Genomic DNA, 25,394 nt, shown 5'->3' with positions numbered 1-25,394 from the left:
CATTATTTAGAGTTTCCACCATGTGGAGAACTTCCAGTGTTGTGAAATTTACACTCATCCCAAGTAGAATCGGAAAGCTGATTTCTTTAAATACTTTGTAGAATAGAAATTTCCAAAACACCGGTCCAGAAAGAACAAAATGTGGTTATTGAAACTCAGGCGTTCTGTTTGGAGGGAACAATGATATAACGTTGTTAAATCGTGTTACACATACCCGATGTTGACATGGTGTGTTATGGACGTGATGATGCATTAGACCTCTTGAGCCAGCGTCAGTTGTTCCCAGGAGTGCACCTTCCCCTGTGCCTAGAAAAAGCGGATTATCTGGAAAACCACTGGAAGCAGTCGGTGAGAGGGCAGGCGATGGGCATGGGGAAGAGCTGGTATCTCAGACGAGGGGGCTGCGTCCTACACGTGGGCCACGGGTGCCGTTACGAATGCGTGCACAGGTTGGGAGGTAAAACCCCCACTAACCTTGACTTCTAATTGTAGCCAAACTTTTCCGTTTGTTCCTTAATTGAGTTTGACGTGTTCTTGCAAAACACTTTGATTCCGACGAAGCGGCGCAGTCAGTCAAGCAGCTCTTGAGCTGCTCTGTGAGTTACTCCCCTCTCCAAAACTCTGGGAGCATTTTAAACCACTGGTAACATTGAGGAATCGATAACAACTTGCCCTCTGACACTCAGAAATCAAAGAGAGGGATGGGAAAATTAGATGCTTAAAAACACTATATTTTTTAAAAATATGTTTTACTCAATACTTAGTGTGGGAAGCTCTAACAGAAGCTGCTGTTGCCTTTCCAGTCTTCCCCGTGCAACTGTAGGAGCGTAGAGGCTTTGTGAGGAGGACAGGGATGGTCATGGCTCCAAGCACTGAAACTTTAAGCCCAACACCAAAGCCAGGGAGACCCGGGGAAGCTGGCGCCTTTGCAGACTTTAAGCCTCACCGTTCTGTTTTGATGAGCTAGAAAAACTGAGCCCTGGGGCCGTCCAGCTCTCCCAACCACCTGGCAACACCACGAGGCGTTGAGGTTGGTTTGGAGAAGAGCTGCTGGTCTTGCCCTGCCCCACCGGCGTCCAGCGCAGCATCGCATGGGGCTGCCGGGTCCTGGGTGGATATGGAGTTTCGGTGGGGAGCAGGAGCATTGGCTTAGGCTGATGGCAGTTCTACAGCTGCTCCACTGGGATCCTCCAAGGCCATGTCTGGAGACCCTAAAATATCTCAGCGAGGTTGAGGGCTGATTTCCAAGGGCTATGGAGCACTTCCATCGCCACTGGCTCCATCCTGGCTTCCCAGCCTCTGCTGGTTGCACAGTCAAAGGGGTTTTGCAGTTCCTTGTCCCTTGAGCTGGACGCTTGGGAATGTCCTGGGATGGTAGAGGCACCATCCAAGCGTAGCCAGTAGAGGTACGCAACTAGTAGGTCTTGCAAGTACAGGTGGTGCGTGTTTGCGCTGATCCAGGCCTGGGACTGTGTTTTGGAGGATCCCTGCTGGCCGCTGAAGCTGGTGAGATACCTGTTTTGGTATCTCCCCAGAACAGCCCCCCCATACCCAGCTTTGTGTCTGGGAAAGGTACTGCTCTCCTGGCTGCTCCAGGAGTCCCGCAAGCACCGGAACGAGCGCTGTCACTTCTCATCTCTGTTGCAATGTATTTTTACCCAAACATCACTCATATTGTTCAGTTGATGACTTTTTTTCTGTTGTTGCAATTTTTTAAGCCAAACAACATATTTTCCCCCCGCAATTTGTGCCAGCAAAAGGGATGGGAGAAAGAAAGAAAGGCTATTGGTATGAATTGTTTTGTGGGAGATGTGCAAGCGAGTAGGGGAGCCATAAGGAAAACACATCGCTTTCAAAATAGCGTCTGGGGGTGGACAGGAGGGAGGTGTACGATGGGAACATGTAGTGTGCTTTACAAAGGTACGGTGACCTTCAGCTGCGTCCTTAAATTGCTGCCGGAGATGGAAGCTGATTTTGCAGAAGCTGAAGAGCCTCGAGCTTCCTCTGCTTCAGCTTGTTCGTGGGGTTGTTACGCTGCCGAAGGCCCTCGCTGTGGGACGGGGTGAGATTGAGATCATAGCGTCGTGCTAAACCTCGGGGTGGATCTCACCACCTCTGCCAAGCTGGAGAAACTCTCACCGCGGTGACGGAGATGTGGGCTCAGTAGCCCCGATGGATTTATCTCCTGGAAACCGGGGATGGGAGAGAAGGCGGTTTGGCAAGCTCTACTCAAGGAGAGGACAGCCCTATCGCCTCTAAATCTGAGTCGTGTTCGGCCGACGTTGGGAGGAGCCGGTGCCGAGGCGCTGACGATGTGGCTGCATCGTGCTGGGGAGGGGAGCAGCCTGCGGGTAGTGCGGCAGTGCCGGAGCCGCCGGCTGAGCCCCTGTTTGGTATGTGCAGCCCAGGCGGGTCTTGCAGGGCAGAGCTGGGGTATATAGGTGGGCTTGAGCAAACCTTATGAAGTTCAACAAGGCCAAGTGCAAGGTCCTACACTTGGGTTGGAACAATCCTCGTTATCAGTACAGGCTGGGGGATGACGTGATGGAGAGCAGCCCTGCGGAGAAGGACTTGGGGGTACTGGTGGATGAAAAGCTGGACAGGAGCCAATAATGTGCGCTGGCAGCCCAGAAGGCCGATTGCATCCTGGGCTGCGTCAAAGGAAGCGTGGCCAGCAGATCCAGAGAGGTGATTCTGCCCCTCTACTCTGCTCTGGTGAGACCCCACCTGGAGTGCTGCGTCCAGCTCTGGAGCCCTCAGCACGAGAGGGACATGGACCTGTTGGAGCGGGGCCAGAGGAGGCCACGAAGATGATCCGAGGGCTGGAGCCCCTCTGCTGTGAGGACAGGCTGAGAGAGCTGGGGGTGTTGAGCCTGGAAAAGAGAAGGCTCCGGGGAGACCTTAGAGCCCCTTCCAGTCCCTGAAGGGGGCCTACAAGAAAGCTGGGGGGGGGCCGTTTGCAAGGGCGTGTAGCGACCGGACGAGGGGCAATGGTTTAAACTAGAGCAGGGCAGGTTTAGATGAGACATGAGGAAGAAGTTCTTTACAGTGAGGGTGGTGAGACACTGGCCCAGGTTGCCCAGAGAGGGGGTGGAGGCCCCATCCCTGGAGACATCCAAGGCCAGGCTGGATGAGGCTCTGAGCAACCTGATCTAGTTGAAGATGTCCCTGCTGACTGCAGGGGGGTTGGACTAGATGGCCTTTAGAGGTCCCTTCCAACCCAACACATTCTATGACTCTGATAGAATGAAATGGAGCGGAATGATGTAGTGTGGAATGGAATACAATGATGTAGAATGGAGTGGAATGGAATGGAATGGTGTAGAATGGTGTGGAATAGAATGGTATAGAGTGGAATAGTTCAGTTGGAAGGGATCTACAACAATCATCTAGTCCAACTTCCTGACCACTTCAGGCCTGACCAAAAGTTAAAGCAAATTAGTAAGGGCATTGTCCATCCCATGGTAGCACTTCTTCCCATCCTTTTCTTTTAAAACTTTGGTGGAAGATGGGAATGCCAGGAATGCCAGGCATGTGTGCAGTGCATGTGTGGCAGGGCGGTGCCTGTGTGCGGACTTGTGTTTGCCATGCGGTTATGTGATGCCCATGGAGATGTCGGTCTGGGTGGGTGGTGGGTTCCTGCCCCTAGCTGTCCAGGCTCAGACGGCTGACGATGGCAATCCCTGGGTGGCATAGCCCAGGTGGCAGTTGCGGTGGACTCTCTCTCTTTTATGGATTCCTTATAGCAGCCTTCCAGTACCTAAAGCGGGCCTACAGGAAGGATGGGGACTCCTTATCAGGGAGTGTAATGGTAGAACATGGGGTAACAGCTTCAAACTGAAAGAGGGTAGATTTAGATTGGATATTGGGAAGAAATTGTTTGCTGTGAGGGTGGTGAGCCCCTGGCCCAGGTTGCCCAGAGAAGCTGTGGCTGCCCCATCCCTGGAGGGGTTGAAGGCCAGGTTGGACGGGGCTTGGAGCAACCTGGGCTGGTGGGAGGTGTCCCTGCCCAGGGCAGGGGGGTTGGAACTGGATGGGCCTTATGGTCCCTTCCAACCCAAACCATTCTGTGATTCTGTGATGTGGTGGACCCCCCCATAGCCAACAGGGTCCCCGCAGCCTCAGGGAGGGCTGTGTCTCATGACGTTACAGTGCATTGGTTTCTCCTCCCTCCCTTTGTCACGGTTGGCAGTGCATGAAGGGTCCTCCCTTCATCCTTGGCCCCTGATGCTCACTCAGTTGAAGCCCGACTACCTTTCATTTGTCAGCAAGGGTTTTCTCCATGCTGGCCATGTCGAACTCTACTTCCTGAGATCATGTTGACAAGGGTTTTTTCTTTTTTCTTTTCTGCTTCGTTCCCCCCCACATTGCTCCAAACACCGGAGCTCAGGGGCATGGAGCGGCCAAGGATGTGCTGGCGCACAGGAGCTGTGCAAAGCACTGAGATGCACCAGCTTTTTGCTCCCATTCCCGGAATAAGTATTTGTAATGGCATCGCAAATAGCCAGTGACCGCAGGGACCCTCTCCCCGTGAAGGTAACACTCCCCGCTGCTTTTGGTATTTGCTCCACTGAGGAATGCCCGAGCGGAGGCCTCTGGATGGATGTGCCGAGCGCGGTGGCCAGATGGGGTATGATCACGGCGGCGCTAATTACTCCCATCAGCCGAGCAGGGACCACGAGAGAGCTGCGACCTCGCCGTGTTTCGTTGCTAGCTGAAGGCATGGCCCTCTCCTCCTCCCCCTCCCGCGCTCTCCTTCTGGCTTCCTTTCGGTAAATAAGCCTCAGCCGCGCGGTTCCCGAGCTCCCGTCTCTCCTTGCACACGTTATATATCGCACAGCCCCGAGGTTCACATAACTTGCCATCTGTTCGCAGGGAGGCCCTGCTACGCTTGCTCCCGGGTGAAGGAGCTGCAGGGACGGGCTTCCCCCTGCAGACGTGGCAGCGGGGTGCTGAGCCGCAGCATCCTTCCCTCCCGCAGCATCCTTCCCTTCTTCCCTTCCCTCCTTCCTGCAGCATCCTTCCCTTTCCTCCTTCCCTCCCCTCCTTCCTGCACGCCTCGGAGGAGCCCTGCAAGAGAAGGGCTTGGGTGTGTGGCATCCGAGGTGGCACTTAGATGCCCTTTGGAGACCTCTCCCTGCTCTTGACTTCATTATTTTATTTTATACCCCTGCGATGCTGCTTGCTGGGGCATCCAACACCGCAGGATCCAGCTGTGCCTGCCGTAAATGTAGGGGGCTTTGGGGAGCTCTGCCTTTGATCTGTGGTGCCTGGGGTTGAATAATTGGAAGATGTAACGTAGCTGGTCCCCTAGAGCTCTCCTGAAATGGTTCCCATCTTCGGTGCTTATGCAGGCAGAGGTTTTGATCCACGTCTTTCCGTCGCCCGATGTGGCAGTACTGGGTGGATGGATCCTCTCCAGAGCCTTTCCGATGCACCTGCAGGCATGGCAGCCGCTCTGCTTTTCTCTAGGATTCCCCCTCCCAATGACCCCGGCAGATCTCCATACCTTCTCTGCAGCCTGCGGGAGTAGAAGTGCACCCTGGGGGTGGTCGAGAGCCTCTTGCCCCTGGGGAAGCCGAGGACATTGCCTTTGGGATTTAGAATCATAGAATGGCCCAGGTTGGAAGGGACCTTTCAGATCATCGAGTCCAGCCATCAACCTAACTCTGAAACCCATCACTAACCCATATCTCTAAGAACCACGTCTGCCCGTCTGTTAAACACCTCCAGGGACGGTGCCTCAACCCCTTCCCTGGGCAGCCTGTTCCAGTGCTTAATAACCCTTTCAGTGTGAAAATTTTCCCTGATATCCATCCTAAACCTCCCCTGGCACAACTTGAGGCCGTTTCCTCTTGTCCCATCGCCTGTTCCTTGGGAGCAGAGACCGACGTCCCCTGGCTACCCCCTCCTTTCAGGGGGTTGTAGAGAGCGAGAAGGTCTCCCCTCAGCCTCCTCTTCTCCAGGCTGAACACCCCCAGCTCCCTCAGCCACTCCCCACAAGGCTTGTGCTCCAGACCCCTCACCAGCTCCGTTGCCCGTCTCTGGACCAGCTCCAGAGAAGGAAGGGGAGAAGGAAGAGGGAGCTTCTCCATGGGCTGGTGGCACGGGGTGGTCGGGGGCTCTCCCCTCCCTGCAGCATGGGTGGCTGTCGGAGGAGTCTGCTGCAGACTCCACACATTTAAGTCAAATCCTTGTCTAGCGTTACAAATGCCTCGTCCTGCATGGCCGCCTTCTTATTTTGCACTAAACCAGACCCTGCCACATGCTGCGAAGGGAATTGGAGTCTGTGCTCCGGAGCAGTTACGCGCCCTGTGCTCGCCGGGTGCCCGGGGAGCTCCACACGGAGCTGATGTGTCTCTGGACCCGGGAGATGCGGTGGGTGATGCATCCTCTGTATCTCCCAGCAGGCTGGGGAGCTCCAAGGCACTCGCTCATCCCATATCCGAGTGGGATGTGGGGTGGCTACAGGGCCAGTGATCCCTGTGATCCCTGCCAGGATGGAGCACGCCGTGGGCAGGGGAGCTCTGGGAGCTGGGCAGAGGGACTTGGTGACGCTCGAAACGGAGACAGGACAGAGGTTATGTTCGGCTAATGAGTTTATTCAAGGAGCTGACAGAGGCCAAACCGTTTGTTAAACCTGGGAGACCTCTGTGGCCTGCAGGAGGACAAACCTTTTGATCCTGAATTTCATCTTCGCTCTTTGCGAGTGGATTCATGATTTCCCATAGCTGCCCGTTGTGCGGGTGGGTGGCGAGTTTTGTAGGACAATTCTGAGGCTTTTTTCTTTTTTTTTTTTTTTTTTTTTTTTTAGCATTTCTGGGTAGGGAGTGTGTGAGAGCAAAGGAGAGGAGCTGTTTAAATGTCAGCAAGCTGTGACGTGCGGTGGGGCGTCACAGCAAGCTGTTTCCTGAGCTCGGGTGCTGCTGCCCAGCCTGGGACCGCGGCCCCTGGAATATCCCAGGGATTCCTGCTGCAGCTCGGGCCATGCCTGCACTGGCTCTACATCGTTCTCCCGGCTCCCACCCCAGCCTTGGCCATCGCTCCGTAATCCCAAACTGGCCTACTGGGGAGTACCTGACCACCCCAAAAGGCTGCCAAGCCTGGGGTTCGACTCTGAGCTCCCAGGGCAGAATTAAACCCAACCCGAAGCCATCTCAGTGCTCGGGGGGGTTCCTTTGTGTTTGGAATCCTTCAGGCTGTAACTTGGATAAGGGCACGATGCTTCCAATTGCCCTGCGTGCACCTGGGGGAAGAGGTGAGGAATAATCCAAAATGCTGGAAAGCAGCGTGAAAAATGCAATTTCCATAAACTCACAATTTTCTAATTTCTGTGGTTTTGCTAAGACTTGGAACGCGCTGGATGGGTCCCCGTGGGTGACTTCAGCAGGTCATGGCAGAGGTCCTGCCCCCAGGACTCTGCTCCCGCTGTCCTCCACGAGGAAGGGGTTGTACGGGCAGTGGGGACGTGGTGGCCCGGTCGTTCATTAACAGCAGTCCCTTTGCCGGTGTTGCAGCTCCCGAGGTGACGCAGGAGACGGTGGAGTCCCTGATGCAGAAGTTCAAGGAGAGCTTTCGCACCAACACGCCTATTGAGATCGGGCAGCTCCAGCCCGCGCTGCGCAGCACGTCCGTGGGGAGACGGAAACGCCGGAGTCGGCCCCGAGGTAGGCTGCCACCGTCACCGACTGCTCCTCTATGTCCTGGGTTTGGCCACAGCCAAAAGAGATGGGCTGGGGAGGAAGGCAGGAGCTCCTCACCCTTGCTGCTGCGCGTGGGGAACCCCAGATCTCCTCCGTGACCCCACACCAGCATCTTCTGAGTGGTCTGGTGGAGGTGCTTGGGAGTGGTGTCACCTCACGTCCTCCCCCCCGGGATTTATCCAGGTCTACAGTCCCTGCTAACTGCCCCGGCTAACTGAGGTTTGGTAGGAGTGAAATACAGTTTCTTGGTAAATTTTTCTTTTGGAGGAAGGGGTGAAGTTCACTTTGTCTGTAGCTCACATCACTGGGACCTCTCTTCGTTGCACTTTCCCGGTTCTTGGGGTTTTTGGACTATCTTTTTAGGGGCCACGTGGAGGGTGGGAGCAGCGTTCATGGCTCTAAAGGCTGCACTGTGCAAAAGTGTGCTGGGGGCTGCTGAGTTTTAGTGGTAGCCTTGATAGCCATTGCCAGCTAGGCTGGAGCAAGAGCAGGAGGTTGGCTGGAACAGCCCCATGAGCAAGATTTGGTCCTTGTGTTGCCTCTTAGCAAGGGAGATTGCCTCCTTCTATTGCTAGCGGTGCTTAAAACGGTAATGGCCGTGGGTTAAGTGGTGAGTGCCGAGGGTTTGGGTGCAGGTTTCCAGCTGAGGAGGAAGAGGAGGAGGCATCAAGGTCCCTCTAGGGATGACGGGCAGGGGGGTCCCTTGGCCATGGTCTGCCCCCACGCACTGCGGGTCTCAGTGGCAGTGTCGGAAACTGGGCAGAAAATACTTTTCTTTGTTTACTGTTGGTTTTGTTTTTCATTTATTTATGAGTCTGAAATGTGATCTTCTATTCTGGATACATTTTCCTGCAACACAGGCCTGGAGAGGGCTTTTTTTTTTTTTTTATTATAGCTCTGCCCATAAATTATTCACTTAGTGTGAAGAAAATGTTCTGACTCTTTAACTGGTTTAAATTATTTGGTTTGTTTTTTAGTAGTTATTCAAATACATATATCTGTATTTTAGCGTGCGTGAGCGTGGGTGTTTTGGGGTCCACAGTGACTGTCTGGTGCAGTTTCCCTGAGTCCTTGCTCTAGTCTCTTTTTTTTTTTTTTTTTGTTTTTATTTCACTTTTAAACTGCCTGAAGGCAAGAGGGCTTTTGGTCACTAATGGAGCAAGTCGATGAATCCTCGCAGCTGAGCTTAGGAGGGGACGCGGTGCCCAGCTGCAGGCAGAGCCCCCCGCTGCTGGGAGCAGAGTGTGGCCGCGAGCCAGCCTGGCTTGTCCTCTGTCTCTGGGGACATGCATCCTCCGTCTCCCACCTTCCCCGGGCTGGAGCTCCCCTGCCTCCCCACAAATCCCCATCCGTGCTCCAAGGCAGCAGGAGGTCTTCTCCACGACCGCTGACCCCTGGTCCCTCTGCCCGTCAGCGGCTACGGCCACAGTCAGTGATATCAGGACATCACCAGAGTCCTTCGTTGCCCTCCATTTCTGCCCAAACTTGTGTTTCCTCCCTAGGAGGGTTGGAGACTGGCTCGTGCCCAGTATCTCTGCTTGGGATGGGGAGCTGAATGTCCCCTCCAACTGCCATGCAACCCACTCGTGGTGCTTGGCGAGGTCACCCTCCGTCTCCCCATCATCATCTCCCCATCATCCCTCCATCCCTTCATCCACCACCGCCCAGGCAATGCTCAGCCATTCGCAGTTGAAGCAGGCTGTCCAGCAGGTCCCCAACAGCAGGCTCGGCCAGACCCACGTTGGAGAAAACAAATTGTCTCCCTGAGGGCTCTTATGCCCTTCCCGGTGGGGAAGGGACACCCCGGGAGCCAGAGCATGCCCAGCTGCCTGGCCACAGCCCTACCCCTCCGTGCCGGTTGCTCTCTGGCTGTCTCCTGGTGCGCTGGGTGAGCTCCGGTAGAAAGGAAGAGGGTGGCAGGAAGGGAAGGATTCGGGTTAGCTGGGAAGGTGCTGCCATGGCTCTTCCCTTGTCTGCACCGGGGCAGGATGGGGTTGTCGGTGCCCAACCTGCTGAGGTTTCCTTGGTCTCTGTTCCCATCGGTTGCGTGTGCTGTCGGTGACAGTGGGGAGCTGGTTCTGCCCTTAATTGCCCAAGGCATAACGTACCGCAGGGGTTCAGGACGGGACTGTGACTTTGAGCATCTCCACCTATGGGAGCCCTCACCAGCACACCCTAAAAAAGAGATTTTAAGGTCTCAAGCGTCAGAAGTGAGTGCGCAGCCCCAAAAAGCAAGCCAGTTCCAGCACCTCCAGTGGAGATCTCACTCCCCAGAGCCCCATCCCGTCCTCTTTTCCTTTTAATTTAAATTTCACTTCACTTGTGAAAGCTGTGGCCGGGCTCTGGAGGCTGTACCCACAGCTTTCCCCGTGCCTCTCCCGTGCTGGGGGTTTTGTTTTTAGAGCCCGTGGTTAATTGTCCCTCTGGCGGGCGAGCTATCAGACATTAAGGTTAAACGATGATATCACAACTCACGATGTTTGCATTTTACATCCAATTGCAAACACGAACCCTTCGCCTCATTAGTCCTTTGCAATCCGTGGGTCGTTTTTTTTTTTTTCTTTTTTTTTTTTTTCTTCTCTCCTCCCCCTAAATGAAATTGTCCGTTTGGGATGCATTTATTTCCTCCTAACAGCCGTGTGACAGTTCCACTGATGGAGTTTGCGTCCAGCTTTGTTACTGGGTAGTGACAAGTCAGCCTGACGGATGCATGTGTGTAATTATTTTCTCGCGGTTCGATTTAATTAATGCTTAACCTCATCAGAGCCCTGCAGCTGGAGCGCTCTCCCTGCAGGAGCCGTGCACAGCAACAGGATTTCCTCCTTTACGGAAGGGCTCGGAGAGGGCTCCCGAGAGCTGCTCCTGCAGAAGGGTGGGATAAACCAACCCAGAAAACAAACAGCCCTCTGCCCCAGCCCGGCAAAAACAAATCTGGGATGAGCTTTTCCTTGCTTGGCTTCCCCGCACTAAGTGCATTTAAACTGCTGCCTATTGCTTGTCATTAAATCTGATTCTGCGCTAAGTGTTTCTAACAGCTCTGGGAAAAGGTCATATTTTGCTGAGAAGATCGACTTTGAAAAAAAAAAAAAACAACAACAAACAAAACACACCACCCTCTCCATTTACAGTACCATATAGCTTTATTTTGCCTAATGCCTTTTTCATATAAACTTTCTCCCCAAACACTTTTATCGAGTGAAGTGCATTTAGAGTTTATAAATAATAAAAGGAGAGTGAGGATGATAAGAGCCGAGGTGCAGGAGGGTGGGGGCTGGAAGGAAGATATCTCCTCTGAGGGCTGGCAGCACTGGAGGGAAGGATGCTGCTGGATTTACTGGTTCCCAAAAAGGAGCCAGGCTGGTACCCGGAGCATCCCAACCCGGCTGCATTGGAGCGGGGCTTAAACTGGGAAGCGATGCCCTGAGCGATGGAGGGATGTGGGTTTGGCCGCTGGACCACCCTGCACCCGCCCCAGGGGCTGGGGGAGTTGTTGGGGGTGCGGGACAGGAGGTGGCCTTGGGGGAGGCCGGTTTGCGCAGAGAGGGGGTCTGGTGCCCTCTCCTGGGGCAGGCCTTTAAAAGCACCCTGGCTTTGAGAAGAAATAAGCAATTAATAGATCCTTCTGCCTGAGACGGGATGCGCTGTTTGTCAGGGCCGCGGCTGCTTGTGCTTTAGAGGTCTTGGCTGTGCCATAAGTCATCCAAAGTTACCCCAGGGAGGAGAACCCTCTGTCCCACGGTGCCCTCGGATCATCACATTTTGTTGGTGAGGCAATTTTGGGGTTTAGCTGGGACCTCTCACCTCATCCGAGTCAAAGCATCAAGTCCAGCTCCCTGAGTCGCTCCCCAGTGAAAGGAAAACCCTTCCCAGCTGCGCGAAGGCTGCGGTCTGAGATCACGGGGATCCCAGTTTTCCACAGTGGAAGCCGTGGGGCCGTCACCTGGTTGTTCTACCAGTGTGGTTTTTTTGGGCACAGCCAGAAGGAAAAGGGAAGATCAACGAGGAGGAAGAATTTTCATCAGCTGAAGCCCGTGTGCGTGCGTGCGTCCCCCTGCTGCAATGACAAACTAGAGCAGAGCACGTCATCTTTTAAAGTGCTTTTTTTCTTTTTCTTTTTGTGTGCATTGACTGGATACATTTCAAAAGAAAATGTTTGCGTGTTTGTTTTTTTGTTTGTTTTTTTTTTTTTTTCCTTCTCTAAAATTGCTTCTAATTTACCTTTCTCTGGCCACACTTGGTTTTTCAGTTGGGGTAAATTAATTAAAGTGAAAATGTCCATTTAGCTAATTGTATAGCCCTGCCAGCCCTCGGTGCAGGAGCCTCGCCGCGATGCTGGGGAGGTGGGGAAGGGGGCTCCTCACCTGGTTTTTACTGGGAAGGCTGGGAGCAGCGGGGCTTGCTGAGCGCCCGGGAGGCTGCGTTGCACGGGGCAGGCGTCCCGTGGAGGTTGGAGCGAAGCGAACGCAGTCGAGCGGGGAGGTCGTGGGTCTTTGAACGCCGCGGGGTGTGCAGGGTTTGGCCCTTTTTCTGGAGGGGGAGGGATGTAGACAATCCTTTGGCGTTTGGCAGTGGGGCTGTGGCTGCGGGCAGAGGGGATGCGCAGGCACAGGTGTCACACAGCGTGACAGTTTTGGGGACAAAGTGAGCTTTTATTTCTATTATAACATGCAGCTTGGGAGGGATTAAGTATCTGAGGTCAAGGTGGCCTCAAACAGGAGTTACCCAAATAGCTCCTGTTACTTATTTCTTTATTTTTAACTCAGCTTTGATCCTTTTTGCATCCACAGTTGTTTGCCTGAGATGCTCTGTAACCTCCTGGCTTTTGGGGAAAGGATTTAAAATGTCAGGTTTGCTTTTTATATTTTTTTTTCCCTTTTTAATGACAAAAACGCACCTTTAAAAAAAAAAAACAAAACAAACAACAAACCACACGTGGCTTTAGCTAGCAGAAAGTCTTTAGGGATGGTGGAGCCTCTAATCACGGAGTTTTTATTTCCTCGGTGTCCCCCTTGGACAACCACCGGCTTTAATTACGCCCTAACGAGAGGTGTTTGCCTTGGCACCCCGCTAAATTAAAGCGGGGGGGGGGGGTGCTTCCAAACAAACGCCCTGCCCCGGCTTGCGATCTATTTGAAGGGATTAACGAGTTTGTAAATCTCCAAACAGGATTAGAGGCGAAAGCATCTTTTTTGAGCTCCCCCTCCTCGCCCGTCCCCCCCCCTCCCTCCTCCCCGCCTCCTGCCCCAACGCCTGGTCCCCAGGCGTTGGGGCAGGAGGCGGGGAGGAGGGAGGGGGGGGGACGACGGGCGAGCTTTGTTTTTTCCTCAAATCTAAATAACAGGAGTAAAGTGGGTGTAAAGGGGATGTAGCTCCCCGGGGGGAACCGCTGCAGAGAGATGCCGGTGGGTTACGGGGACCCAGCGGGGCGAAGCTGCTGTTTGTCTCTCTTTTGAAGCATCTTCTTCTGCTTTGTGATCGGTCCTGGCGATTGGGATCTTTTTTGGGATCTTTTATTTTTTTTTTTTCCCTCTTTTTTTTTTTTTTTTTCCTGTGACTTGGTGGATTTTTCTCTCTCTTTTTAAAAGAGAAAAGGCGTGCTGGGCAGGCAGGGCTGGTTGGCTTTAGTTGGGTGCTCTCCCTGTTTCGTACCCATCAGCGGCTGCATGGGGATGCTCTGCTGTGGGCATCCTGGGCCCCATCCTTATCATCCTCCGCCTGATCCTGAGCATCCTCGGCCCTGTCCTGAGCATCCTCGGCCTCATCCTTATCATCCTCTGCCTGATCCTGGGCATCCTCGGCCCCGTCCTGGGCATCCTCGGCCCTGTGTCCAGATCAGCAGCCTGTCACCGAGGTGGAGCTGGTCCAGGAGGTATTGCCCCAAGTGCGAACCATCTCATAGGGATGCTTCAGGAAGATTTTGGGACCCGTTAAAGATGAAATCAGATTCACAGCGGGATCAGTTCAGGATCAGCGCTCCTGCTGCCTCGACTGGGCTCTGGGACCCCCAAACCCACCGCCAAGATGTGTTCCAGCATCCTTGATAGCATGAAGGGGTAGAAGTGCATCCCTTGCTGCCGTTCCTCTGCCCTAAGCTCGTGTTTCCGAGCTGACCTCCGCCACTGCGTGTTGGGTCAGAGGAGACGTTTCCGCTGCGGGCTGGGGACCTGCGCCGGGTCTCCCGACTCCTGTATTTATACATCCTGCGCAGTGCTGGGTAATCAGAAAATGCAATATCGCTGTCACCAGCTCTCCGAAGACATCCAGCCTGAGTAATTTAACATGTCAGCGCCATCCATCACGGAGGCGCAGCCGGCAAACAAACACGGAGCGGCCGGAGGGGGGCTGGGATGGGGGCTGGTGGAGTGGCTGCTGCCTGCGCTCCCTGTCCGCCGCCTGCGCTCCCTGTCCGCCGCCTGCGCTCCCTGTCCGCCGCCTGCCTGCTGCCTGTCCGCTGCCTGCACTGGCTGCCTGGTCATGTCAATGGGGTACAAGAGTGGAGCAAGCATCAGAGATTGCTGCCTCTGCCCACCCCCAGCCATCTCCCTGCCCGAAAGGGACTGTGTCTGGCTCATGGGACGATGGCAGAGGGACATGCCATGTCCTGCCTGTGCAGGCAGCGTCCAGGTCCCTCTCCCGGGCGGAGGAGAAGAGTTCTGGCGGGGGGAAAACCTCCCGTAATGGTGTCTGTTTGCCCATGGCAGTGGGGACGGGCGGCAGAGCCGCAGCCCTGGCCGGTTGCCCAAGGGTCTGCATTAAAAGCCCAGGTTAATTAAGATTTTCCTTGCTGATGTGAATAAGCCTGATGGGTTTTACCGCTCCGCTGTGCCCTTCAAAACCCCGGTCGCTGGGTGCGGGTGTATCCTGAAGTATCGCTGTGATGGCTCTGAAGGTGGGTTACGGTTTGGGGTCTATAAACCCCCCAGACACCATGTCCTGGCACTAAATGCCGCTGTGTGCAAGCACTGACTCCTCCTGCCGCTTTCAGGAGGAAAAGAGCTGGCGGAGCCTCTTCCTTACCCCCCCGTACAGCCCCCCCCCCGAGGGCACTGTGTGGCCAGGTCAGGGCACGGAGGGGCCAGGAGCCACGTGCCGAGCTCCCGGTGTCCCCCCTGGCTCCCGCCAGCCACCTCTCAGTGCGGTGATTAAGGATTTCAGAGGGCAGAAGGCACTGCTCGTTTTCTGTTCTCCTGCCAAGAAGTGAGGAAATTGTGCTTCTGCCTAGAATAAAGGATTTTTTAAAAACAGTAAAATATTTTAATGGCAGTTTAAAGGGCCACTGTCAACCCCCAGAGGCCTCTTTGCTTTAAGCTCAGCGAGGATTGAAGGACTTCTGCCAGTTAAGAGTCTGTGTCGCTTTTTAAGCATCCGTCGCTCCTTGGTGGGTCCAGCGGCCGAAGCGACATGGGTTTTTCCAGCATCCTGCGCCGGCTCCGTCTCCAGGAGGGAGATGCCGAGTAAACCAGGAGCCAGCTCAGCTCCTTGCCACGCTGTGGGCGAGGGACGGGAGCTGCTGGCCATCACGGCGAGCTGCTGGAGCCAAATGGGCCAAAGCGGGTGCTGAGGGAGGGATGCCAGACCCTCACCATGCAGCGGGGGCCCCCCAAGTGCTGTATTCCCCCCGACGCTGTTTAGCTCTGCCGGGTTAGCTTTGACGCAGACACCTAAAATTCACTGTACGTCACCGTGTAGGTGTCCTTGGGGAGAGCAGCTTCTACGCTGAGAGGTTTTCTTTGTAAATACATAGCGATACATTTGTAAAATATATTCCTGGGGGTAGAAAGCATTTTACATTCGCATCGTAATTGGCACCATGGAGTCTTGATTCTTGACAATAAGAAACCAGTGAAATCTTAAGTGGGCAAAAGTCCCTGGTTGTTTTTGGTGACCCCGAGCAGAGCACCTGGGCCGGGAATGGTGGATGCCGGACAAATCCGGCAGCTCTGCCGAGGCTCTCCCCCCTCCCCGCTGCTGCCGTCCAGCCCCGCTGACAGGGCTGATTTTCTCCCCTCTGTTGCTTGCAGGTGGGATTGGGTTTGGACGTGCCAAAGGCAACTCTGGCTCGGAGGCGGATGATGAAACCCAGCTAACCTTCTACACGGAGCAGTACCGGAGCCGGAGGCGAAGCAAAGGTACAAAATGATATAGGCGCTGGGGGGGGTGCACATGGGTGTAAGAGGGAAAAACATGGTTGAGCACCATGACGTTTCTGTGGGTGATGCTCTCTGATACTGCATGAGTCTATGAAGGACCGCAATACCGTGTGCGGCTCTGGAGTCCTCAGCACAAGAAGGACACGGACCTGTTGGAATGGGTCCAGAGGAGGCCCCGGAGATGCTGGGAGGGCTGGAGCCCCTCTGCTGGGAGGACAGGCTGAGAGAGCTGGGGGGGTTCAGCCTGGAGAAGAGAAGGCTCCGGGGAGACCTTCGAGCCCCTTCCAGTCCCTAAAGGGGCTCCACAAAAGCTGGGGAGGGACTCTGGATCAGGGAGGGGAGCCATGGGACGAGGGGGAACGGTTTTAAACTGAAAGAGGGGAGATTTAGATGAGATCTGAGGAAGAAATTATTCACCCTGAGGGTGGTGAGCCCCTGGCCCAGGTTGCCCAGAGAAGCTGTGGCTGCCCCATCCCTGGAGGGGTTGAAGGCCAGGTTGGACGGGGCTTGGAGCGACCTGGGCTGGTGGGAGGTGTCCCTGCCCAGGGCAGGGGGTGGCACTGGATGATCTTCACGGTCCCTTCCAACTCGAACTATTCTGTGATTCTATGAATACCAGTCCGTAGGGATAAGGACATCCCCAGATATGCTCTTGGTGTGATGCAGCACTACGCAGGAGCCGTAAATAGCAGTTCCTACTGATGTTGCTGAGGTTCTGGGTTTCTCTGATGGTTTCTATTATCCGTTACATTACACGTGCCCTGGCGCTTCCCTAAAGCTGCACCAGCGGGTGGTGACCGTGTCCATCATCAGCCTGGTGCCAGTGCAGCTGGTGGGGATTGTCACCTTGGCAGTGCCTCACTCCAAACTCCTGTTTTCAGCCCTTTATTTCCCAAGCAAAGCATCTGCCGGGCGGAAATTTCCCAGCCTTCCTCTCGGCACAGAGGCAATTAAAAGGAACAAATTCAAAATGAGGGCTGGGGCAGGGATTTGTAGACCAGAGTCCCTTCAGGCTTTTTTTTTTTTCTTTTTTTTTTTGTGAGTTAGAGGAGCCGAGAAACTGAAATATCATCTGCAGTTTGAAATCAGTGAAACTGAAATCAGTGAAACTGAAATATCATCTGCAGTTTGAAATCAGTGTCCGCGTTTTCCTCCACTCGCTTGTTCGGGACACTTGGACCGAGCTTTTTGGCAGAGGACAGGGCAGGGCGAGCCTTGCCGCTGCTGCTGCGGTTTGAAAAATCGCTGTCAGGAAAGAGCTACGTTGGGAAGCAATTTAAAACTTGCAGCGTGGGTCTGCTCCCTCCGTTTGTTTTCTGAACGAAGCCGGGCGCCGGCAGAGCGCAGCACACCAGATAGATGCCTGCGCCCACCCCAGCAAAGGCGGCCCCATTAGTTTCAATGGTCAGGCATTCCGATAAATGCTCGCAACGTGTTTATTTGGATGTGAAATTGCCTCAACGCCTCCCATCAGCTTGACGGCCGCGCATGGGAATAAACACACGCAAGCACAGGGGGTGTATTGCATTCGTTCCTGCTGGAAGGCAGGACATTCAAATTTTTATTATTTTTTTTTTTTTCTTTTTCTCTTCCACGTGTTTCAGAACCATAAGAAATTCTCACCGAGTTTAAAATGGGCTTTTGATGAAAAGCGGGGAGAGAGTTCGCGAGTTAAAAGTTACCTGTTGCAGTACAAACGTAGCTGCGTTAAGGGAAAAATGATGTGCGATGTTTGCTTTGGAAGGGAAGGAAGAACTTGGTTGTGTTGCAAACAGGAGAAAAAGAAATGGTCCCAAAAAGTCGCTGGTGCAGGGGGAAAATTTCCCAAGTGCTAAAGTAATTTTTTTTCAATGAGTTATTCTGAAATACTGGGCTGGGTGTGAAAGTCCTTGGGCACTTTGTAAAAGTCACTGAAGGTTGGGGTTTTTTTCAGCTGCCGCAAAGGAAGGGGGAGAGGGCACGCGAGTGAGCTGTGGAAACCTGTGTTTTAATGAAAAGCAGATAAATCTCAGATAAATCTTTGCTTTCCCCGTGCCTCGACGCCATTCCCCATGAGGTCAAGTGCTCTGTCAGTCTCTCGAAACACGCTCCTGCCGGATGCCGGGTACAAAGATACTCTTATTGACATACTCATTGGCTTTGGGTTGTTTGTTTAAGCTTCCTTGTAGGGCAAATATAAAGGAATAGATAAATGGGAAGAATTTCTTTATTTTCCTTTGAATAAGCTGTTGTTCACCTGGGCAGCTTTGATGGCTGGGTTTGAAGGGAATTCGGGAGGAAGAGCTGTCTCGCGCGGTTGCACAGAGCTGGCTGTTAGATCTGCGTTAGCGTTTGAGTGATGCTGTGAGAACCTGGTTTGTTCCTCTTCGGTGGTGGCCAACCGAGGGAATCGTCTTGCATAAAGTCCCCATTGTATTTCCCCTCCTGTCTAGCTAAATTTTGCCATCGCAGCGTCCTTGAAAGGAATTTTCCATTATCCTTTCATTGACTCTTCTCTCCCTCGTGGAAGGAAAGCAATAGCTTAGTGGGAAGTCACAGTACCAAACTCATAATTACAAGTTCAGCAAAGATCCATAATTGGACGAGATCATAACTCTAATAGAGACAGATGCGTCGTCGGACATGGTTAATTCTTACAATGATGTTCCCGTATCGATTTTGCCATGGTTGCGTGTCATTGCAGGTGCCGTGAAATAGTTATCAGGTCCAAGGAGAGAGATTCCTTGGGGTTTCTCTCCTCAGATTAGGTTTTGCAGGATTGAGCCTAATTACTGATACTGTCAAGGCATTGATCCCAGCCGGTGCGATGGGAAGTTTCCACTTAAGTGGCGTGTAGGTTCGGTTACTTCGAGCTTTGTTGAAGCCAGCAGGTTAAGTGGTTGTGGGCTTTGTGTGTCTCCTGGAGAAGAAAAACTGTGGATTTCATAGTGCCTTGGCAGGGTATATTAGAGGGGCATTCCCATAGGTAAATATCGAGCGAGGGAGAGCTTGTTCTGGTAGCTCAGGAGCAGCAGACCTGTTGAAAACCCGATATCTGCTTTTCGATGCTGGAATAAATGGAGAAGTAAATCTGAATTGTCCAGGCACAAAGGCAGGGATGGCCGAAGCATCGCCTTCTGTCGTCCCAGCACGCCGCACCACGCATCTTCCCAGCTTCTAGGTCTGTGAGATCCCCTTGCGCTTTACGTTCCCCTGTCTTTGGAAAGTCTCCAGAGAAGTTAGAGGCGGGGAAGAGTGTAAGAAATAACGCAGAGGAGGCTTTCCCACGGAGCCCTGGTCCTCGTCTGCTGTTGGGCTCAGCCCCATCTGTGGGATTTGAGCTGGGAGAGGCCATGCAGGTCACGGGTGTCCCTGGGGAGCTGGCTGGTGCCCAGAGCTCTCTGTTCATACCCATCTTCAGCAAGGCATCCCTTGTCTTCACCTGGTGCCTACTGCAGCTCTCCACTTCTCCGCTCCTAAGGGAGCTGGAATTTGGACTTAACGTCTCACTTTTCCAAGTGAAACAAGTCCTGAGAGAGGCTGTCAGGCCCCGCGGAGCTCCGCGCTGGGAGGCTGCAGGGACCCTCAGCTGGGGCCAGGGCTTTGCTGGAGCTGGTTTGCTCCTTCCTGCTGCCCTCAGGACTGACTCCACCGGATTCTCCAGAAACGAGATTTTCTCACAACCATTTCACAACAGGTTTGTGCACTCCAGGGCTCTGCTTGCTGGGGTTGGGGGGTGGCTCTTCCCTTTCCCTTTCCCACACAAGTGCAGGAACCTCCTCCTGTGCCGGCTGTGGTACAAGGATGGCTCCTGTCTCCAGGGCTGTCAGCCATCGCGCCTTTCACCAGCGCTGAAAGTCTCCACGAGAGAGAACCTGCCGGTATTGCAGAGATGCTAATCCACCTCCCCAGCTGCCCATCATGGGCGATATCAAGCTTTGATCGTTACTCAGTTTCCTCTCTCCTCCTGAGCAGCGTGGGATGTGTTTGGTCAGGTCCCTCTCTGAGTTCCAGAGGAAAATATTAATAGTGGAAAAAACCCCCCAAACTGGGGGTGCAGAGCCACGAGGTACACAAACCCCGCTGGCACGGTGCATCGCTCCTGCTCCATCCCTCTTGTCCCGGGGGGTGGTGGTGGGGTGCTTGCCTCCTGCCCAGCAAAATATATTCAGCTCTGGGTCTGAATTCGCATCCCTGAGCCTGCAGAGCCTGCCCCATGGCCATCCCCATAGCACGCAGAGCCTGCCCCATGGCCGTTTCAATAGAGAAAGATGGAGGGGGGGAGGAAAAGAAGCAGCATCGTAACTCCAAGGCCGTACCAGGCTCCCTGCAGTGGTGGGCTGGCCCCCAACGCTGCTGGGCTCGTCAAGGCTGCAGTGAGTGTAATGAGCCCCCCCTGACTCACTGGTGGGGAGGGGGGAAGACATAAGCAAGCTTCCCCCCACCTCCATCTGCTTCCTCAGCTCCCGGAGCAGCTCCTCTGTAACGCAGAAACAGTCCTGCTCTTTCAAAGCCTCTTCTAGGAGAAGGTTTCTAAGGGGTGAACGAAGAGTAAATCAGCCTCGTGTCAGGTCTGCAGGGAAATGCTGCGCAGAAGGCTGGGGTAGGGGAAACTGAGGCAGGGAAAGGGAGGGCATCGTGCAGAGACCCTGCGAGGGGCTGAGCATCCCCACCCCATGCGTCTTGGGGGCCGGAGAGCCCCTGGCCCCTCCTGCAGCCAGCCGTTGGCTGAGCCCCTGGGACCTGCCGGGGTCTTGTGTCTGAGCCTCTGGGGCTGGGGCTGGTCTCACTCCCCCCATCAGTGGGAAAGGTCAGGTACAGAGAGCTGCTGGAAACCTGGATACACAGCGGAGCGCTGGGTGCAATCCCGAGGTGATGCTGTTGGTACAGCGATGGTTGAGATGTGCTGGAGGGCGCCCAGCACCGTGACCCAGCTGGGATCTCTCATCCAGCGTCCTCGGCTGGATGCTGCTCTTCAGCCAGCCTCTGGCAACTGCTTCAGCCCGAGCCGGACCACCCGGAGCCTGCTGCTCCACGCTCGGGTCTGGGATCACTTCACCCCTCTCAGCATCGCCTCTGCTGCAGCCTGCTAAAAGAGGAAGGGGGAAATACATCCCACCCTGTTTTCCTGCATTGCTTTCGTTCAGGTGGTACCTCCCCATCCCAGCAACCTGCTGCCATCCAGGAGAGCGCCCCAGGGAAGGGAGGAGGCGGGGTTGGGATGCTCCTTTGCGGAGGTCTCCACGAACAAGGCACCTGCCTGTTTCCATAGCACACGGTGATGGTTTAGACAAATTAGCAGAGTCCAATTATGTACCTTGGATTGGTGTCAGCCGTGCGTGTGTGCGCGCATGTGTCTGCCTCGCTGGCTGGCGAAGTCTTCTGAGGGCTGTTAGAGGAATGAGAAGCTGAGCTTTGATCTGCCTCTGTATTTGGTGTTTAAAACAAGGCCTTTTATAAAGGAATATTAGGTATTCGGAGTCTGTTACATATGAGGAAGCTTCACTTTGATCCTCTCCTGTCTCCGGAGGCAGCAGACACTTATTATTTCATGGGGAACTAAACGAAATGCAGAATGAAGTTTGGGTATGGTTCTCTGTGCTCTCCCGGTGCCCCTGGCCCCACCAGGGCCGAGGGAATGCCGTGGGCAGCATGTCACCCCATCTCTGCCGTTCTCCTTGGGGAATTGCTCCCCCTGGCTCTGCACCGGCTTCGGCTCAACATCGCGGCAGCCTCCTCCAAACGCGGGGAGACGCCGTCAGGAATCACACAGGAGACAAAAGGCGATAAAGCAGACGGGTTGGTTTGGGGTGCAAGGAGGGAGTAATGGATCTGTCCATGCCTCCGTGGCATGGCGTCCCCGGGAAGGGGACAGACGGAGGGGTCAGTGCCGGTTCATGGTGCGTGGGGCCGCGCTGCTCTCGGTCAGGCCAGGGAAGAGCAGCCCGGAGGGGATAACCAGGCTCCCATGCGACCTGGACCCCCCAGACCTCTGGGGATGAGGTACCTTCGTGACACAAGTCTCTCCTTTACCTCCCAGAGCAGGGGGGTGCAGCCGCCCCCGCCGCTGCCCCCCACCCCTGCGCGCCCCAGGGTGGTGGTGCCGACGAGGGACGCTCTTTATTTCCAGTCTTTCCCCGTTGTGGATGCTGGTTTCTTCCAACGAGCAAACGAAGGTGGTGCTTTTGCCTGACGGCTTGTTCCGCTCGCAGAGCAAGCTGGGGCCGCATCAGCACATAAAACGCCCCCCCCAAGCCCCTCTCCATCCCGGTCTGTGAAGGGACTGGGGTCACTCTTTGGTCCCATAAACCCCCGGTGGCTGTGGGTACGGGGGTGTGCGCAGGCTCCTGGGTGCCAGGGGGTGCTGAGCCCTCGGGAGAGGGGCCGCTGTGGGAAGCGGGAGCCGGGGAGCAGAGGGAGCCGCAATTAAAGCGGTCGTGGTGCCGCCGCAGCCGCAGGCTCTTTAACTTCCCTGGACTGCGCTAGAGATAACGGCTTTTACATCTGTTCCTGGAGGCAGTGCGGGTCCTGCTATTTATTTATTTATTTTTTTTGATTGTATCTGATACAGCCTCAGCGAGTAATTGAGTGTTTGAGAGTGAAAAATTATCTCTCCGGCTTGGCCCTTATCTTGACAGCAAAGCAGCACTTTTAATTTAATTTTGTTCAGAGCATGTGGGTAACAAATTTCACTAATCGCTCTGCTGTCGCCCTCCGCATGGTAACGAGTCTCTTGTTTCCCAGGAAGCGGAACATAAACACGGGGCTGGATGCGGGCGGGAGGAGGGCGAGGGTTGGGAAATGAAACCGCGTTCGGGTGGCGATGCTCGACGCGGCCGTGACGCCGTGGATCCGTCTCCTGGCGGGAGCAGGGGGAGGAGGTGGCGGGTGGGCGGCCGGCGTCGCGTCACGTGGGTGAAGCTTGTCCTTGCGCGGCTGCGGGGGAAACTGAGGCACAGAGGGGACGTACCCCGACCCCGGGGAGCTGTTGCAGAGCAGAGATTCTTATTCTCCCCCTGTTGGGTCATTTTGCATCGATTCCAAAAATAACAGAGGGGAGAGAAAGATGGTTTGTTTGGGGGTTTTTTGGGTTTTTTTTGTTTTGTTTTGTTTTTCATGCCTGGCTGTGGAGCTGCCAGCCCAATTCCCAGATCCCAGGGAGCGGAGTGGCGATGGAGGTGCGAGCAGGGCCTGGATGGGGCAGCACGATGAAGGTCCAGTATCTCACCGGGTACTGGGGCATCTCCTGCCGGGTCCTGAGCCCTCCCCGGCAGCCTGGCCTCCATCACCTCTCCCTCCCGGTCTCCGAAGTCAATTCAGCTGTCTGACCAGCTCTTGGCTCGAGCGCAATCCTCCCTGGGCTGTGACTCAACACGAGCTATTTCATAGATAATGATTACTTTTTTTTTTTTTTGGTCCCCCTTTTTTTTTTTTTTTCCTGTAGGAATAATGTTTTCGTTACACTGGATTGAAAATTGCTTTCCCTCCTCCTTAAAATGAAGCCTTCCACTCAGATTTGCCTTTGTGTTTGTATATTGTAAAATTGGGACTCATTTGGAGTTTAAAGCAAAAAAGAATCAGGCCTTAATTCCAGGAGAAGTGTTTCCATTGATTTGTGTGAAAGAAAATTCCAGTGCAGGCAATCTCTGCCTTTAAATATGTAACTGTTTCTTTAATGTGATTTTATCTCAACTGATTCAGCACCGAGAACATGAAAGCAAAACTGACTTCATTGATTTTAATTGTCCATGCCCAGAGAAATGCAAAAAAATGTAACAGTGCCGGGAGAGCAAATTGGGTTTGCACAAATTCTGCCCATTTTGCTGTGCCAGGGCAGGTCTGAGACAAGTGGCAGGAGAACCTGCCTGTGGGCACCCTGCCCATGGTGACAGGGCTGGTGGTGATGGGGCTGGTGGTGGTGGCCCTGGTGATGATGGGGATGGAAGTGGTGACCCTGGTGGTGACGAGGCTGAAGGTGGTGACAGGGATGGAAGTGGTGGCCCTGGTGGTGATGGGACTGGAGGTGGTGATCCAGGTGGTGACGGGGCTGGTGGTGGTGACCCTGGTGGTGACAGGGCAGGAGGTGGTGGCCCTGGTGGTGGTGACCCTGGTGGCGATGGGGCTGGTGGTGGTGACCCTGATGGTGACAGGGCAGGAGGTGGTGGCCCTGGTGGTGGTCACCCTGGCGGTGATGGGGCTGGAGGTGGTGACCCTGGTGGTGCTGGTGGTGAGGCTGGGGCTGGGGCTGGGGCTGGTGGTGGTCACCCTGGTGGTGATAGGGCTGGAGGTGGTGAGCCTGGTGGTGCTGGTCGTGGTGGTGGTGACGGGGCTGGACGTGGCGACCCTGGTGGTGATGGAATTGGTGGGTCAGCAAAGACCAGCATTTCCACCTGTGCCACCTCGGTCTTCTCCATTTCCCCCCTCCCCTCCACTGCCCCTTCCTTGCCCAGCCTTCAGGGCTTTTCCTTTCCCTCTACTTCCCCCCTTCCTCCTCCTCCTTCTCATGATTGAAATTTGCTGGCGGCGTCTCCCTGCGAGCTGCAGGCACGGCGTTTTAGAGCAAAGGGGGAGCACCACCGGCAACTGTATAAATAGGAAGCAAATACATTTATTCAGTGTATGAGGCATTAAAACTCCAGGAGCACGTAAGGAGCGGAGGCTTGGGCTGCTGGAGAAGCACAAGAGCTCGCCGGGGCGAGTGGCGCGGGCTGCGGTGCACACCAGAGCTCAACCACCAAACCCTTGACCTCCTCTTCTCTGCAGCCCCCCGTGCCGTACCGGAGGACCCCTCGGCTAATTGCTAGTGGGTAATTCATAAATGTTAATAGTATTAATCTGATTCAGCGTGTGCTTAGCAAGATCAAATCCTCTATAAATCCAGAAGTGTCTGATCTCACCCTTCTGCTGCACAACGCAGCCGTCTTTCCTCCTCGCTTCCCCCCCCACACCCCCCATCCCTTCTTGTGTGTGCCCTCTCTGCCTTCTTGGAGGTGAGAGGGGGTCTCCCCGGGGTCTCCCCCGGCATGGGGGGGAGCAAAGCTGCCACCTCGGGGCCGATCCCCATCCTTCTGGCTCTGGGGATGAGGCTGAAGACAGCCCCGTGACCAAACCCTGACCCACGTCCAGGCTGTAGATGGGAGCACCTTCACTCGGGATTTGTCCAAGGCAACGATGGAGAAGGTGCCTGCTGCAGGAGAAGCTGAGGCCAGGCGTTGCAGAGAGGGTATGCGATAAGACGCCTGCTCCTGCTCTCACCCCGCTGCTCAGATGCTGCTTGCGGGGGGTGGGGGGGGTTCATTGCATCAACATCCATGCCCTTCTGAAGGAAGTGGCTGTGGGGCAGAGTGGTCCATGAAGGCTTGATGGGGACCACGGTGTGGAAGAGCTGTGTCTGGCTGGAAGGTGGATGTGCCATCCCGTGCCATCCCATGCCGTGTGTCTGGTGTGCTGGAGAAAGGGGGACCATCCCGACGTGGAAGGGGCAGGGAGGGGGGAGACGGGCAGCGCTGCTCCCCGGCGTGGGGGTGCTCGATGGCAAGAGCCGCCTGCCAGCACCCACTGC

General features: G+C 54.7%; 1 protein-coding gene across 5 annotated transcripts in view; it reads left to right on the top strand.

Annotated features, from left to right (window-relative positions):
- The window catches only part of ASTN2 (astrotactin 2), a 377,208-nt gene that overhangs the window by 113,243 nt on the left and 238,571 nt on the right, over positions 1–25,394 (top strand). For all 5 annotated transcript variants that reach the window (XM_074609111.1, XM_074609113.1, XM_074609112.1 and 2 more), the window contains exons 4-5: positions 7,518–7,667; positions 15,725–15,832. In XM_074609111.1, coding sequence (XP_074465212.1) covers positions 7,518–7,667; positions 15,725–15,832 — 258 coding nt within the window. The remainder of the gene's footprint in view (positions 1–7,517; positions 7,668–15,724; positions 15,833–25,394) is intronic.

Source organism: Larus michahellis, chromosome 15 (genome assembly GCF_964199755.1).
Source record: "Larus michahellis chromosome 15, bLarMic1.1, whole genome shotgun sequence".
Lineage (NCBI taxonomy): Eukaryota > Metazoa > Chordata > Aves > Charadriiformes > Laridae > Larus > Larus michahellis.
This window is presented reverse-complemented; position numbering and strand designations above follow the sequence as displayed.